This window comes from Mobula birostris, chromosome 2, assembly GCF_030028105.1.
Source record: "Mobula birostris isolate sMobBir1 chromosome 2, sMobBir1.hap1, whole genome shotgun sequence".
NCBI classification, from domain to species: Eukaryota; Metazoa; Chordata; class Chondrichthyes; order Myliobatiformes; family Myliobatidae; genus Mobula; species Mobula birostris.
In genome coordinates, this window is record NC_092371.1 from 92,981,553 (window position 1) to 92,997,009 (window position 15,457).

The window sequence follows — 15,457 nt, forward strand, 5'->3', positions numbered from 1 at the left end:
GAAAAGTCTGTTGGCTGGGTGGGTTGTGTCCTTGATTATCCTGGCAGTACTGCTCCGACAGTGTGCGGTGTAAAGTGAGTCCATGGACGGAAGATTGGTTTGTGTGGTGTGCTGCACCGTGTTCACGATCTTCTGCAGCTTCTTTCAGTCTTGGACAGGACAACTTTCATACCAGGTTGTGATGCACCCTAGAAGAATGCTTTCTACGGTGCATCTTTCCCTCTCAGTCCAATCTCCTGCCTTCTTCCTGTAACCCTTCATAACCTGACTAATCAAGAATCTATTAACATCTGCCTTAAATACACCCAATGACCAGGCCACCTGTGGCAACAAATCCCACAGATTCACCATCTCTGTTCCAAATGGATGTCCCTCTATTCTGAAACTGCGTACTCTGGTACTAGACTCTCCCACTATAGGAAATATCCTCTCCACGTGTACTCTATTTAGGCCTTTCAACATTCGATAGGTTTTAATGAGATCCCCCCCTTTCCAGTGAATACATGGTACAAGCATCGTACCTGTACCTGTCCAAATGACAGTAAACTTGACTTGTTAAGAGTCAACTCAGAAACTGAAACCATTGAATAGGAGGGAGGGAATATGTGAAGGCTTATGTTGCTTGTCTATCTTCAGGGAAGGAACGAGAAAGAACAAAACCTTCATTATGTGGAATGAGCTGCCTGAGGAAATGGTTGAGGTGGGTACGTGGATAGGAAAATAGATGGGTTTGTGCCAAATTTAGACAAATGGGGTCCAGCTGAGATAGGCAACTTGATACAAGATTCAAGTTTATTAATCACGTGTACAGTGAAATACATCATTTGTGTTAACATCTACCTACCTGTTGAGATACAGCACATTGTTTTCCACAAATGGAAAAGGGACATTAAAGTTATAAAAAGTGCAGCGAGATGTTAGAGTTTTTTAAAAAATGCAGCGCTTTTTTTTCTTTGGCTGAGAAGACATTTAAGTTTTAAAAAAACAGAAAATAGACACCTTCAGGGGGTCAAGAAAACAGTGAGTACCAGATGATAGTAAACATAATTTTTTTCTAAAGAGATGAAATGGCTGGCTACTTCGGAAAAATAGACGTGTTTGATTGCACAAGGGATAACTGGATAGTGTATACAGAGTGAATTGAGCAGTATTTTAAAGAAAATAGAATAGCCAATGAGAAAGAAGTGCCAGTTTTACTGAGTTAGATTCATAGATGGGAAAGCATACAGTTTGCTTAGAAGTTTAAACACAAAATAATCTGTAGATGCTGTAAAAGATCAAAGCAACACTTTCAGTACGCTGGATGAACTCAGCAGGTCGGGCAGCATCAGTCAGAAACGAAGAGTCGATGTTTCGGGCCAGAACCCTTCGTCAGGAAGGTTCTGACGAAGGGTTCCGGCCCAAGACGTCGACTCATCATTTCTGACTGATGCTGCCCAACCTGCTGAGTTCATCCAGTGTACTGAAAGTGTTGCTTTGCTTAGAAGTTTAATTACTCCAACCATACCTGCCAAAATGAGCTTTGCTGATATTGTAAAAGTAATGTAGGAACATTTAGAAAAACCAGAACCATTGCTGATTGCAGAACACTTTCGGTTTCATAGTCAGAATCAAAAGGAAGGGGAGTCCATTGCAATACTTGTGGCTGATTGAAGAAATTGTCCAAGCATTTTGAGTTTGGTGACACTCGCAGCATGCTGGAGGAACTCAGCAGGTTGGGCAGCATCAGTGGAAATGATGAGTTGGTGTTTTGGGCCGGAACCCTTTGTCAGGACTGAAGCTAGAAGGAGGGGGAAGGACTTGAAGAGTGCTTGTAGGTTCAGTTGAAAAACAAGTAATTTGAAAGACAAAGGGGTGGGGGAGGGGAAGCAGGGATGTCATAGGGAGGAAAATAATGGGTAGTAGAAGAAGGAGACGGAACCATGAGGGAGGTGATAGGCAGCTGGGGCAGGGGGCAGAGTGTAATAGGGATAGAGGAAGGGAGGGGGAGGGAATTACCAGAAGTTGGAGAATTGTATGTTCATACCAAGGGCTGGAGACTACCTAGATGGTATATGAGGTGTTGCTCCTCCAACCTGAGTTTAGCCTCATCATGGCAGTAGAGGAGGCCATGTATGGACATATCTGAATGGGAATGGGAAGCAGAGTTGAAGTGGGTGGCTACCGGGAAATCCTGTCTGTTGTGGCGGATGGAGTAGAGGTGCTCGACGAAGCGGTCCCCCAATCTGCATCGGGTTTCACCGATGTAGAAGAGGCCGCACCGGGAACACTGGATGCAATAGATGATTATTGAAATTATTAAATTTTTATTTAATAATTACACTTTCCCACCTATGAATCTATCTCAGTAAAACTGGCACTTGTTTCTCATTGGCTATTCTATTTTCTTTAAAATACTGCTCAATTCACTCTGTATACACTATCCAGTTATCCCTTGTGCAATCAAACACGGCTATTTTTCCGAGGAAGCCAGCCATTTCATCTCTTTAAAAAAAATTATGTTTACTATCATCCAGTACTGACTGTTTTCTTGACTCCCTGAAGGTGTCTATTTTCTGTTTTTTTTAATAATTATTTAAATTTTTAAAAAATGATTTAATAACTGCCTCGACTATACCTCTTCCCTCCCCGCCAGATGCAAAAATACCATTCCCTATTCCCAGTTCCTCCATCTCTGCCGCATCTGCTCCCAGGATGAGGCTTTCCATTCCAGGACATCCCAAATGTCCTCTTTCGTTAAGGATCGTGGTTTCCCTTCTACAGTCATCAATGATGCCCTCACCTGCATCTCCTCCATTTCCCACACTTCGGCCCTCACCCCATCCTCCCGCAACCACAACAGGGACAGAGTTCCCCTTGTCCTCACCTACCACTCCATCAGTCTCGGGATCCAACAAATTATCCTCCGCAACTTCCGCCACCTTCAACAGGACCCCAACACTAAGCACATCTTTCCCTCTCCACCCCTCTCCACTTTCTGCAGGGATCGGTCCCTCTGCAACTCCCTTATCTGCACGTCCATCCCCACGGATTTCCCACCCGGCACTTATCCCTGTAAGCGTAACTGCTACATCTGTCCCTACACCTCCTCTCTTGCCACCATTCAGGGTCCCAAACAGTCCTTCCAGGTGAGGCAACACTTCAGTTCTGAGTCTGTTGGAGTCATCCGGTGCTCCTGGTGCGGCTTCATCTACATCGGTGAAACCCAACGCAGATTGGGGAACCGCTTCGTCGAGCTCCTCCACTCCATCCGCCACAACAGACAGGATCTCCCGGTAGCCACCCACTTCAACTCTGCTTCCCATTCCCATTCAGATATGTCCATCCTGGCCTCCTCTACTGCCATGATGAGGCTAAACTCAGGTTGGAGGAGCAGCACCTCATATACCGTCTAGGTAGTCTCCAGCCCCTTGGTATGAACATAGAATTCTCCAACTTCTGGTAATTCCCTCTCCCTCCCTTCCTCTATCCCTATTTCACTCTTCCCCCTGCCCCAGCTGCCTATCACCTCCCTCATGGTTCCGCCTCCTTCTTCTACTACCCATTGTTTTCTTGCCTATGATGTCCCTGCTTCCCCTCCCCCCACCCCTTTGTCTTTCAAATTACTGGTTTTTCAACTGAACCTATAAGCTTTCTTCAAATCCTTCCCCCTCCTTCTTTCTTCAGTCCTGACAAAGGGTTCCGGCCTGAAACGTCGACTCATCGTTTCCACTGATGCTGCCCGACCTGCTGAGCGTGCTGTGAGTGTTGCTTTGATCCCAGCACCTGCAGATTATTTTGTGTTTTTGAGCTTGGTAATGGGCTTAATGATGCTCTGAGGATCAATTAGTTTGTGGAATCTTATAAAAGAGCATTCAAAAACGGCTCCTACCTGAAGCACAACTCAGATTTAAAAGAGCAGTTAAAACTGCTGTATCAATGGAAACAGCAGACAGAGACACAATTGTGTCACAGTCAGGAATGAAAGAGAGCGTGAACAAAATTGCAATGTCTAAACAGAAACCTGCCTGGCCAAACAAACTGTTACCATTGTGGTAGGGGCTCACATACACCAGACCAATGCAGGTTTAGAGGCCCGCATAGGCTGTTGTAGGACACATACAAAGAACATTTCAGGCAGACAAAAATACATGACTGCACAGGGAAGAGAAAAAGATTTTTTTAAAATCTCAAGTTGCAGTTTCAAAAAGAGCACTAATCTGCATGCTGCTGATAAAAAAAAATCTGAGATTACACAGGGCTGGGTAGTCTTGAGATTTACAATGTGAAAACTAATAAGAGACAAGCAATATGGCTCACAGCAGAAGTAAAATGGAACTGGACACTGACTCGGCTGTTTCAGTCATTTGAACGGCATTCAAAGATACTGAACTAAAGCCTGCAGATATCCAATTAAAAGCAGACTGGAGAAAAGGTAACTCCTGTGGGAACGACATTCATAACAGTGAAATACAACAACCAACAAGCCATATTGGGGAGGGCCAGCATTGTGGGTCATGATTAGCTGAGATAACAGGAGGGTCAGCATTGTGGGTCATGATTGGCTGAGACAGCTACAACTTGATTGCAGATCCACTTACCATTTGCCTGACACATCCCTGCAATAGTCAACCGAAAGCCAATTAAGAAACGTGCTGGATGATGCAACAGCAGTGTTCAAGAATGGCACTGGAAAACTCAAACGTATCGTAAAATAGTGTTAATTGAAAATGCCACACCCAAGTTTTACAAAGCCTGTCTGGTTCTTACACCATTTGTGATAAAGCAGCCAGTGAGTTAGGTCACATGGAGGCTGAAGGAATTCTTTTCAACGTTGAGTGGAGCCCATGGGCAACATCAGTGGTCCCAGAAGCCAAGAAGAATGAGTCTGTCAAGATCTGTGGTGATTTTAAGGTCATTGTCAACACAGTACTGAAAGAAGATCAATACCCTCTGCCCAGGATAAAGGATATCTTTGCAAACCTTTTGGCAGAAAAACACTTCAGCAAAGTGGACTTAGTAGGCCTACCTACAAATGGAGATGGAAAAAGAGTCCAAAGTATTGCTCACCACAAACACTCAGAAAGGGCCTTATCACTAAAAGTGCTGAGAAAATTCAAGCGGTGGTAGATGCCCCAAGACTAAAGGATGTGTCACAGTTGTGGTTGTTTTCAGGATTTATCAATTACTATGACAGGTTTCTGCCATGCCTGACCACTGTGCTTCACTTATTACTGTGCTGAACTCATTACTACAGATTGGGAAGAAATGGTAGTGGACAAAGCAATGTGAGGCTTTCTAAAAGGTAGGGGAAAGGTTGAAGTCAGACACTGTTCTCACACATAATGATCCACATCGTCCAGTGACGCCTTGCCTTATGCAATAGGCATATTCATGTCACATGTAATGGTATAGGTAGTCATAGAAACATAGAAAACCTACAGCACAATACAGGCCCTTCAGCCCACAAAGCTGTGCTGAACATTTCCTTACCTTAGAACTACCTAGGCTTTACCCATAGTTCTCTATTTTTCTGAGCTCGATGTAACCATCTAGGAGTCTCTTAAAAGACCCTATCGTTTCCACCTCCACCACTGCCGCCGCCAGCCCATTCCACACATTCACCACTCTCTGCGTAAAAAACTTACCCCTGACATCTCCTCTGTACCTACTTCCAAGCACCTTAAAACTGTGCCCTCTCGTGCTAGCCATTTCAGACCTGGGAAAAAGCCTCTGACTATCCACACAATCAATGCCTCTCATTATCTTGTACACCTCTATCAGGTCACCTCTCATCCTCAGTCGCATCAAGGAGAAAAGGCCAAGTTCACTCAACCTATTCTCATAAGGCATGCTCCCCAATCCAGGCAACACCCTTGTAAATCTCCTCTGCACCCTTTCTATGGTTTCCTCGTCCTTCCCATAGTGAGGTGACTAGAATTGAGCACAGTACTCAAAGTGGGGTCTGACCAGGGTTCTATATAGCTGCAACATTACCCCTTGGTTCCTAAAATCAATCCCATGGTTGATGAAGGCCAATGCACTGTATGCCTTCTTAACCACAGAGTCAACCTGCGCAGCAACTTTGAGTGTCCTATGGACTCGGACCCCAAGATCCCTCTGATCCTCCACACTGCCAAGAGTCTTACCATTAATACTATATTCTGCTATCATATTTGACCTACCAAAATGAACCACCTCATACTTATCTGGGTTGAACTCCATCTGCCACTTCTCAGCCCAGTTTTGCATCCTATCAATGTCCCACTGTAACCTCTGACAGCCCTCCACACTATCCACAAAACCCCCAACCTTTGTGTCATCAGCAAATTTACTAACCCATCCCTCCATAGAACCATAGAACATTACAGCACAGAAACAGGCCTTTTGGCCCTTCTTGGCTGTGCCAAACCATTTTTCTGCCTAGTCCCATTGACCTGCACCTGGACCATATCCCTCCATACACCTCTCATCCAAGTACCTGTCCAAGTTTTTCTTAAATGTTAAAAGTGAGCCCGCATTTACCACTTCATCTGGCAGCTCATTCCACACTCCCATACTTTCCCTAATATTCCCTTTGAACTTTTCCCCCTTCACCCTTAACCCATGTCCTCTGGTTTTTTTCTCCCCCAGCCTCAGCAGAAAATGCCTGCTTGCATTCACTCTATCTATACCCATCATAATTTTATATACCTCTATCAACTCTCCCTTCATTCTTCTACGCTCCTGGGAATAAAGTCTTAACCTATTCCACCTTTCTCTGTAACTCAGTTTCTCAAGTCCCGTAACATCCTTGTAAACCTTCTCTGCACTCTTTCAACCTTATTAATATCCTTCCTGTAATTTGGTGACCAAAACTGTACACAATACTCCAAATTCGGCCTCACCAATGCCTTATACAACCTCACCATAACATTCCAACTCTTATACTCAATACTTTGATTAATAAAGGCCAATGTACCAAAAGCTCTCTTTATGACCCTATCTACCTGTGGTGCCACCTTTAGGGAATTTTGTATCTGTATTCCCAGATCCCTCTGTTCTACTGCACTCCTCAGTGCCCTACCATTTACCTTGTATGTTTTACCTTGGTTTGACCATCCAAAGTGCAATACCTCACACTCATCTGTATTAAACTCCATCTGCCATTTTTCAGCCCATTTTTCCAGCTGGTCCAAATCCCTCTGCAAGCTTTGAAAACCTTCCTCACTGTCCACTACATCTCCAATCTTTGTATCATCAGCAAATTTGCCGATCTAGTTTACCACATTATCATCCAGGTGTGAAGAGATCCAGGAGTGCCCCTATTAACTGTTTGGAGAGAGACATTGATGGTTTGTTTGGAAAGGAGAGAGAGACAGAGTTATTTACCACTGATATGTTGCTTTTGAAAAGAGAGAGAGAGAGAGACAAAGATTAACGGTTGGACTGTCATTTTAAGGTATTGGAAGTAACTTAGGATTTTTACTGAGTTTGGGGTTGGAGACAGAACCGAGCAGCTCGAAAGTCGCTATGGTGACCAAAGGCAGATTGTTGATGTTACTTTCAAGGACTTGTTGACTGCTTGCGCACTTCTTTACAGACAAAGGAGGGAGGGACTCTTTGAATGACAGGTGATGCTCAGCCTGGTGAAATAAATGGGAGGTCAGACGATACAGACCTCAGACACATGATCTGGACATTGAATGAGCATTGTTGTGCCCACAGAGCAAGTGGGTTTTTGGAGGATCGATCAGGCGGATCAATCCAAGTTGCTATTCCGACGGTGAAGAAGGGGTTGACTGGCAGGGAGTTGTCTATGTGTCCACCCTTGCCGGGGTGATAGCTCCACCACAGGAAAACCGGTCCCCCTGGTTAAAGTCACAGTCGGTGACCTGTGAAGGATTTCAGAGGACGACAAGAAGATCGACTGCATCAGTTCACCTGAAGACTCAACTCACTCTCTCTCTCTCTCTCCATCACTACTCAACTAAATACCACGAACTGAACTGAACTGAACTTTACTCAACATCGTAAGACTGTATCTTTTTACCCCTAGACTTAAAGAAGCTTGGTTTTTTCATACATATATATTCCACACTTACTTTTATATATAATCATTGCTAACCTGTGTGATTTATTTACTTTGATATTACTGTATTGTGTAGTTACTAATAAATATTATTAGTTTATAGCAATACGAGACTCCATAGTGGTTCTATTTCTGCTGGTTTCTTTATCCCTGTCACGGGGTACGTGACACAGATGATTGATATAGATGACAAATCACAATGGACACAGCACTGATCCCTGTGGCACACCACTAGTCACAGGCCTCCACTCAGAGAAGCAATTCTCTACTACCACTCTCTGGCTTCTTCCATTGAGCCAATGTCTAATCCAATTTACCACCTCTACATGTATACCTAGTGACTGAATCTTCCTAACTAACCTCCCATGCGGGACCTTGTTAAAGGTCTTACTGAAGTCCATGTAGACAACATCCACTGCCTTCCCTTCATCCACTTTCCTGGTAACCTCCTCGAAAAACTCCAATAGATTGGTCAAACATGACCTACCACACACACAGTCATGTTGACTCTCCTTAATAAGTCCCTGTCTATCCAAATACTTGTAGATCCTATGTCTCAGTATTCCTTCCAATAATTTACCTACTACCAACGTCAAACTTATTGGCCTATAATTTCCCAGATTACTTTTAGAGCCTTTTTTAAATAACGGAACAACACGAGCTATCCTCCAATCCTCCAGCAACTCACCCGTAGATACCGACATTTTAAATGCGTTTGTATATCTGCCAGGGCCCCTGCAATTTCAACACTAGTCCCCTTCAAGGTCCAAGGGAATACCTTGTCAGGTCCTGGGGATTTATCTACTCTGATTTGCCTCAAGATAGCAAGCACCTCCTCCTCCTCAATCTGTATAGGTTCCATGACCTCACTACTTGTTTGCCTTATTTCCATTGACTCCATGCCAATTTCCTTAGTAAATACAGATGCAAAAAATCCATTTAAGATCTCCCCCATTTCTTTTAGTCCCATACATAGCTGATCACTCTGATCTTCAAGAGGACCAATTTTATCCCTTACTATCCTTTTGCTCTGAATATGCCTGTAGAAGCTCTTTGGATTACCCTTCACCTTGACTGCCAAAGCAATCTCATGTCTTCTTTTAGCCCTCCTGATTTCTTTCTTAAGTTTTTTTTTTGCACTTTTTATACTCCTCAAGCACCTTATTTGCTTCCTGCTTCCTATACATGTCATACATCTCTTGCTTCTTCTTTATCAGAGTTCTAATACCCCTTGAGAACCAAGGTTCCGTATTCTTATTCAGTTTGCTTTTAATCCTGACAGGAACATACAAACTCTGCACTCTCAAAATTTCTCCTTTGAAGGCTTCCCACTTACCAATCACATCCTTGCCAGAGAACAACCTGTCCCAAACCACGCTTTTTAGATCCTTTCTCATTTCTTCAAATTTGGCCTTTTTCCAGTTCAGAACCTCAGCCCAAGGACCAGATCTATCTTTATCCATGATCAAGTTGAAACTAATGGTATTATGATCATTGGAACCAAAGTGTCCCCCTTCACACACTTCCGTCACCTGCCCTAACTCGTTTCCTAATAGGAGATCTAATATTGCATCCTCTCTAGTTGGTACCTCTATATATTGATTTAGAAAACTTTCCTGAACACATTTTACAAACTCTAACCCATCTAGACCCTTAACAGTATGGGAATCCCGATCAATATGTGGAAAATTTAATCCCCTACTATCACAACTTTATGTTTCCTGAAGTTGTCTGCAGTCATTTGCTCCTCTAATTCTCGCTGACTATTTGGTGGTCTATACTACAACCCCATTAATGTGGTCATACCTTTCCTGTTTCTCAGCTCCACCCATAAGGCCTTGGTAGACAAGCCCTCTAATCTATCCTGTCCTCCACTTCCTCATCCAGGTCATTTACAAAAATCACAAAGAGTAGGGGTCCCAGAACAGATCCACTGGTCACCAGCCTCCATGCAGAATGTGACCCATCTACAACCACTCTTTGCCTTCTGTGGGCAAGCCAATTCTGGATCCACAAAGCAAGGTCCTCTTGGATCCCATGCCTCCTTACTTTCTCAATAAGCCTGGCATGGAGTACCTTATCAAATGCCTTCCTAAAGTCCATATACACTACATCTACGGCTCTACCTTCATCAATATGCTTAGTCACATCCTCATGTCACATGTTATGGTATAGGTACAGTTATGTCACATGTTATGGTATAGGTGTAGTCATGTCATATGTTATGAGTGATGGAGATGAACACTGCATAGCTTTTGCATCGCATTACCTTACCACTGCAGAGAAAAATTACACACAAATTGACAGAGGCCTGGAGTCTGCTTTGGGGTGTAAAGTGTTTCAACCAGTACTCATTACTGATCATCAACCATTAGTATCCATTTTCAATCTAGAGAAGGCTGTTCCACTAGCAGCAGCAGCACGAATGCTGAGATGGGCTCTGTTTGTTGGAGGACACAATTACACGAGCAAATTCAGGAGGACAACTAAGCATAGAAATGCCGATGGATTGGAGTTTACCCTTGGAAAAGGAAATACCTGTAAAGTTTACAAAAGAGGACACTCCTCTTAATGTATTCTCTCTAGTACAAATTGAAAGTCTCCCTTTTACGGCCAAGATGATCCAGAAGAAAACCAGAAAAGACCCCACACTGTCTCAGGTCTACATTGCCACCCAAAATGGCTGGAACGTGCAGCAGAAATTCCAGTTCCCCCATTGTTATGAGGCACATCAAGACCCTGCTCCCTCCCTCACTGGACCCCCTGCAGTTCCCAACCGTTCAACAGATGACGCCATTGCCATCACCCTCCACCTGGCCCTAACACACCTGGACAAAAAAGATATGCACGTTCCAATGCTGTTCATAGACTTCATTTCAGCATTCAACACAATCATTCCTCAAAAACTGATTGGAAAGCTGAGCCTACTGGGCCTGAACACCTCCCTCTGCAACTGGATCCTAGACTTCCTGACTGGGAGACCTCAGTCAGTCTGGATTGGAAGCAGCATCTCCAACACTATCACACTGAGCATGGAGGGCCCCCCAGGGCTGTGTGCTCAGTCCACTGCTGTTCACTCTGCTGACACACGACTGTGTTGCAACACACAGCTCGAACCACATCATCGTGTTCGCCGATGACATGACCGTGGTGGGTCTCATCAGCAAGAACGATGAGTCAGCATACAGAGAGGAGATGCAGTGGCTAATGGATTGGTGCAGAGCCAACAACCTGCCTCTGAATGTGAACAAAACAAAAGAGATGGTTGTTGACTTCAGGAGGACACAGAGCGACCACTCTCCACTGAACATCAACGACTCCTCCGTAGAGATCATTAAGAGCACCAAATTTCTTGATGCTCACCTGGTGGAGAATCTCACCTGGTCCCTCAACACCAGCTCCATAGCAAAGAAAGCCCAGCAGCGTCTCTACTTTCTGTGAAGGCTGAGAAAAGTCCATCTCCCACCCTCATCCTCACCACATTCTACAGAGGTTGTATTGAGAGCATCCTGAGCAGCTGCATCACTGCCTGGTTCGGAAATTGCACCATCTCGGATCACAAGACCCTGCAGCGGATAGTGAGGTCAGCTGAGAAGATCATCAGGGTCTCTCTTCCTGCCATTACAGACATTTACACCACACGCTGCTTCCGCAAAGCAAACAGCATTATGAAGGACCCCACGCACCCCTCATTAAACTCTTCTCCCTCCTGCCATCTGGCAAAAGGCACCAAAGCATTCGGGCTTTCATGACCAGACTATGTAACAGTTTCTTCCCCCAAGCCATCAGACTCCTCAATACCCAGAGCCTGGACTGACACCAACCTACTGCCCTCTACTGTGTCTATTGTCTTGTTTATTATTTATTGTAATGCCTGCACTGTTTTGTGCACTTTATGCAGTCCTGGGTAGGTCTGTAGTCTAGTGTAGATTTTGTGTTGTTTTACGTAGTTCAGTGTAGTTTTCGTATTGTTTCATGTAGCACCATGGTCCTGAGAAACATTGTCTCATTTTTACTGTGTTCTGTACCAGCAGTTATGGTTGAAATGACAGTAAGAAGTGACTTGACTTTACCAGTGCCAGGATGAACCTGCCCTTGACAGGGATTGCCTTATGTGGAGATTGAGAGTTGTTCCTCCATCCAAATGTTGGAGGAGCTATGTGCCAGTCATTTAGGTTTGATCAAAATGAAAACATTGGCTCAAAGCTTTGTCTGGTGGCCTAGGATAGATAGATCAGCAGATCAGGCAGGAAGAACATGATTGGTGGGCACGTTTCTCCCTCTTCATTCTTCTGCTGTCATGGCAACTGTAGGAGAAACAGACTCACCGCTCATGCTGGCAAGGGCCGAATTGTCCAGAAAAGCCACGTCACCAGTCCCCTGTTCCAAACATCTGCAAGGAAACATTAGTACATCTTAGAGTGAGGCTTGTTAGCCCAAGCTCGTCCACCCCTGCTGAAGGCCTGTCGGGTGCAGGGCTGCCATCTTGGTTCTGTGTTACTTTGGTACTAGGCCTCATGAGGATCACTTGCCCCAAGTTTGGGTGCCTCTTCTCTTTCGTGGCCTCCCTTCCAGTTCTGGAACAGTCACAGAATGAACAGCTGCTGAGATAGGGCAGTCGATCTCTGTGAGGCAGACATCCCACCCAATGGAAGAAGAGTCAACCTTGGCATGTAGCTCTGCTCTCTGACAGGCATCTCTACAGGCTGCTTCGCCCAGTAAAACCGGGATCAAAGACCAACTTCATTTGCAATATACTTTTGCATGTATTAGGAATGTGCTGTGGTGTGCTGGTGCAATGGGCAACAGAAAAAAACAATATCCAACAATTATAAAGAATAACTTATATGCAGTACACTATAAATAAAGTTAGAGGCTAGGTACCTATATGGAATATAATGTGCGTAAATAACAGCGTGTATTTACAACGTAAACAGTTGTTTAAAGTTTTCACAGACTGAGATAATAGGGTGGGGGGTGGGGTTAACTAGAATGTGATGACTATTCTCTGACTAAATAGCCCAGGAGTGTGGGTGGGTTTGTCAGGTGAGGGACTGTATCAAGCTAAAAGCATGATGGGTCCAGGCGTGGGATAAAGCTTTCTGTAAACATTTCAGTGTGTGTTTGAAACTGACTGCTTCACTGTGACGCAAGTGGTAAGGGGCCTTGTGTAAAACTAGCAATTTATCTCAGTTAGTAGTGCAGAAGATGTCGGACTCACCCGGCCCAGGATCTGGAGGGAGAGACAGGCAGAATGATTCTTTCACTTCGTTTGTCGCGTACGTATCGAAACACACAGTCAAATCATTAAAGATTGTGCTAGGGGCAACCCCAATGCTTCTGGTGCCAACATGGCATCCCCACAACTCATTAACCCTAACCCGGCATGTGAAAGGAAACTGGAGCACCCAGAGTAAACTTATGCAGTTACAGGGAGAATGCACAGAAGCTGAGGAATCATAACCCTGCTGGGTAATTGCGCTAACCACTACACTACCCTACCATGCATCGGGACTGTGAAGAGGAGGCAGGGTCACTCATATCTCCCTCAGTCTCCTGTGTGATGATCCACTGTCCTGTGTCCACATGACCCAAGGTCAGAGGAGTTAGCAGGCAAGTATTTATGCATGGACAGTGTGGCACCCAGACCTTGTCCAGAACAGAGTCCAGCAGCAAGAGAAGGAAGGCTGTTTACAGGAAAGGAGGAGAATCTAAGGCAGTAATTGACTGTTTCTTGATTGGGAAGGGATTTAAGAACTATGGGAAGAAGGTGGGAGGATGGGGTTGAGAAAACAAAATCAGTGGAGCAGGCTCAATGGGCCAAATGGCCTAATTCTGCTCCTATAAGATCCAAGGCCAATAATCTCATCCATTGTGGCATCTAAAATAGGCTATATTATTACGGGTTTCACCACACTGTTTGACACCTGATAAGCTTTCATTGACCACCCAGTGAAAGCGCTGTGATAACACAGAGAATGTAGCAGCTGATGTGTGCACAGCAAAACCTCACAAACAACAGTTCAATAGGTTTCAATGACTAGATTATGTTGGTTGAGATAATTATGCCTTCTCCCATAACTTCTGGTGTCCTGACTAATCAAGAACCTCTGCTTGAAATATACTCAACAACTTGGCCTCCACAGCTGTCCGTGGCAATGAATTCCACAGATTGAACAACCACTGGCTAAAGAATTCCCTCTTCGTCTCTGTTCTAAAGGGATGTCCTTGTATTCCGAGGCTGTGCCCTGAGGTCCTAGCCTCTTCCACTACTGGAAACGTCCTCTCCACATCTACTCTATCCAGACCTTTCAATATTCGAGAAGTTTCAAAGAAATCACCCCTCCCCCATTCTTCTAACCTCCAGTGAGTACAGTCCAGAGCCATCAAACTCTCCTCATACATTAACCTGTTCACTCCTGGGATCATTCTCATAATCTTCCTTTGGATCCTCTCCAATGCCAACAAACTGGACTCAAAACGACCCACAAGACCTCAAGTGCAGTCTGATCAACGCCTTATAAAGCCTCAGCATTACACCCTTGCTTTTATATTCTAGTCCTCTCAAAATAAATGCTAAAATCACATTTGCCTTCCTTACCACCGACTCAACCTGCAAGTTAACCTTTAGGGAATCCTGCGTGAGAACTCCCAAACAAGAGAAAATCTGCAGATGCTGGAAATCCGAGCAACACACACAAAATCCTGGAGGAATTCAGCAGGCCAGGCAGCATCTGTGGAAAAAAGTACAGTCCTGTCAAAGGGTTTCGGCCTAAAACGTCGACAGTACTTTTTTCCATAGATGCTACCTGGCCTGCTGAGTTCCTCCAGCATTTTGTGTGTGTTGCAAAGACTCCCAAGTCCCTTTTCACCTCTGATTTCTGAATTTTCTCCCCCATTTAGTTTAATGTTTGATCCCAAACTAGTACTGCTAGTGACCTTCCAATTGACAGAGAACAGACCTCAGGGCGGAACTCAAAAACCTGCAGGAGCTGGAGATGGGAAATAAAAACGGGGAAGTGCTGGCAAGCTCAGCAGATCAGGTAGCACTTGCGGAGGGAGAATAGAGTTAATGTTTCAGGCCACAGAGCCTTTGTTAAAACGGAAAGTTTTAGGTTGTAGAGAAGGTGGCGGGGATGGAGGGATGGGACAGTATCTGAGGCAGGGTTTACCTGATCATTTAGTTAATTGGGGACAATTATGTAGTAACGCACATAAAGGTGCACCTTCCCATTGGGCAGAGGAACCCGCCCCATCACCAATATTCCCTTTGTCCTATCCATTCCTTCTCCGTAGCTTGAAACAGCACTTTCTGGATCCTCCCTTCTCATTTCCAATGCACTCACATCTACAGTGATGAAATGCTTTGAGGGGTCAGTCATGACTAGACTGAACTCCTGCCTCAGC

General features: G+C 44.6%; 1 protein-coding gene across 1 annotated transcript in view; it reads right to left on the minus strand.

Moving 5' to 3' along the window:
* sxph (saxiphilin) overlaps positions 1 to 15,457 on the minus strand; it is a 106,641-nt gene that overhangs the window by 39,116 nt on the left and 52,068 nt on the right. Inside the window, 1 exon segment of the mRNA XM_072279949.1 lies at positions 12,379 to 12,443. Coding sequence (XP_072136050.1) covers positions 12,379 to 12,443 — 65 coding nt within the window.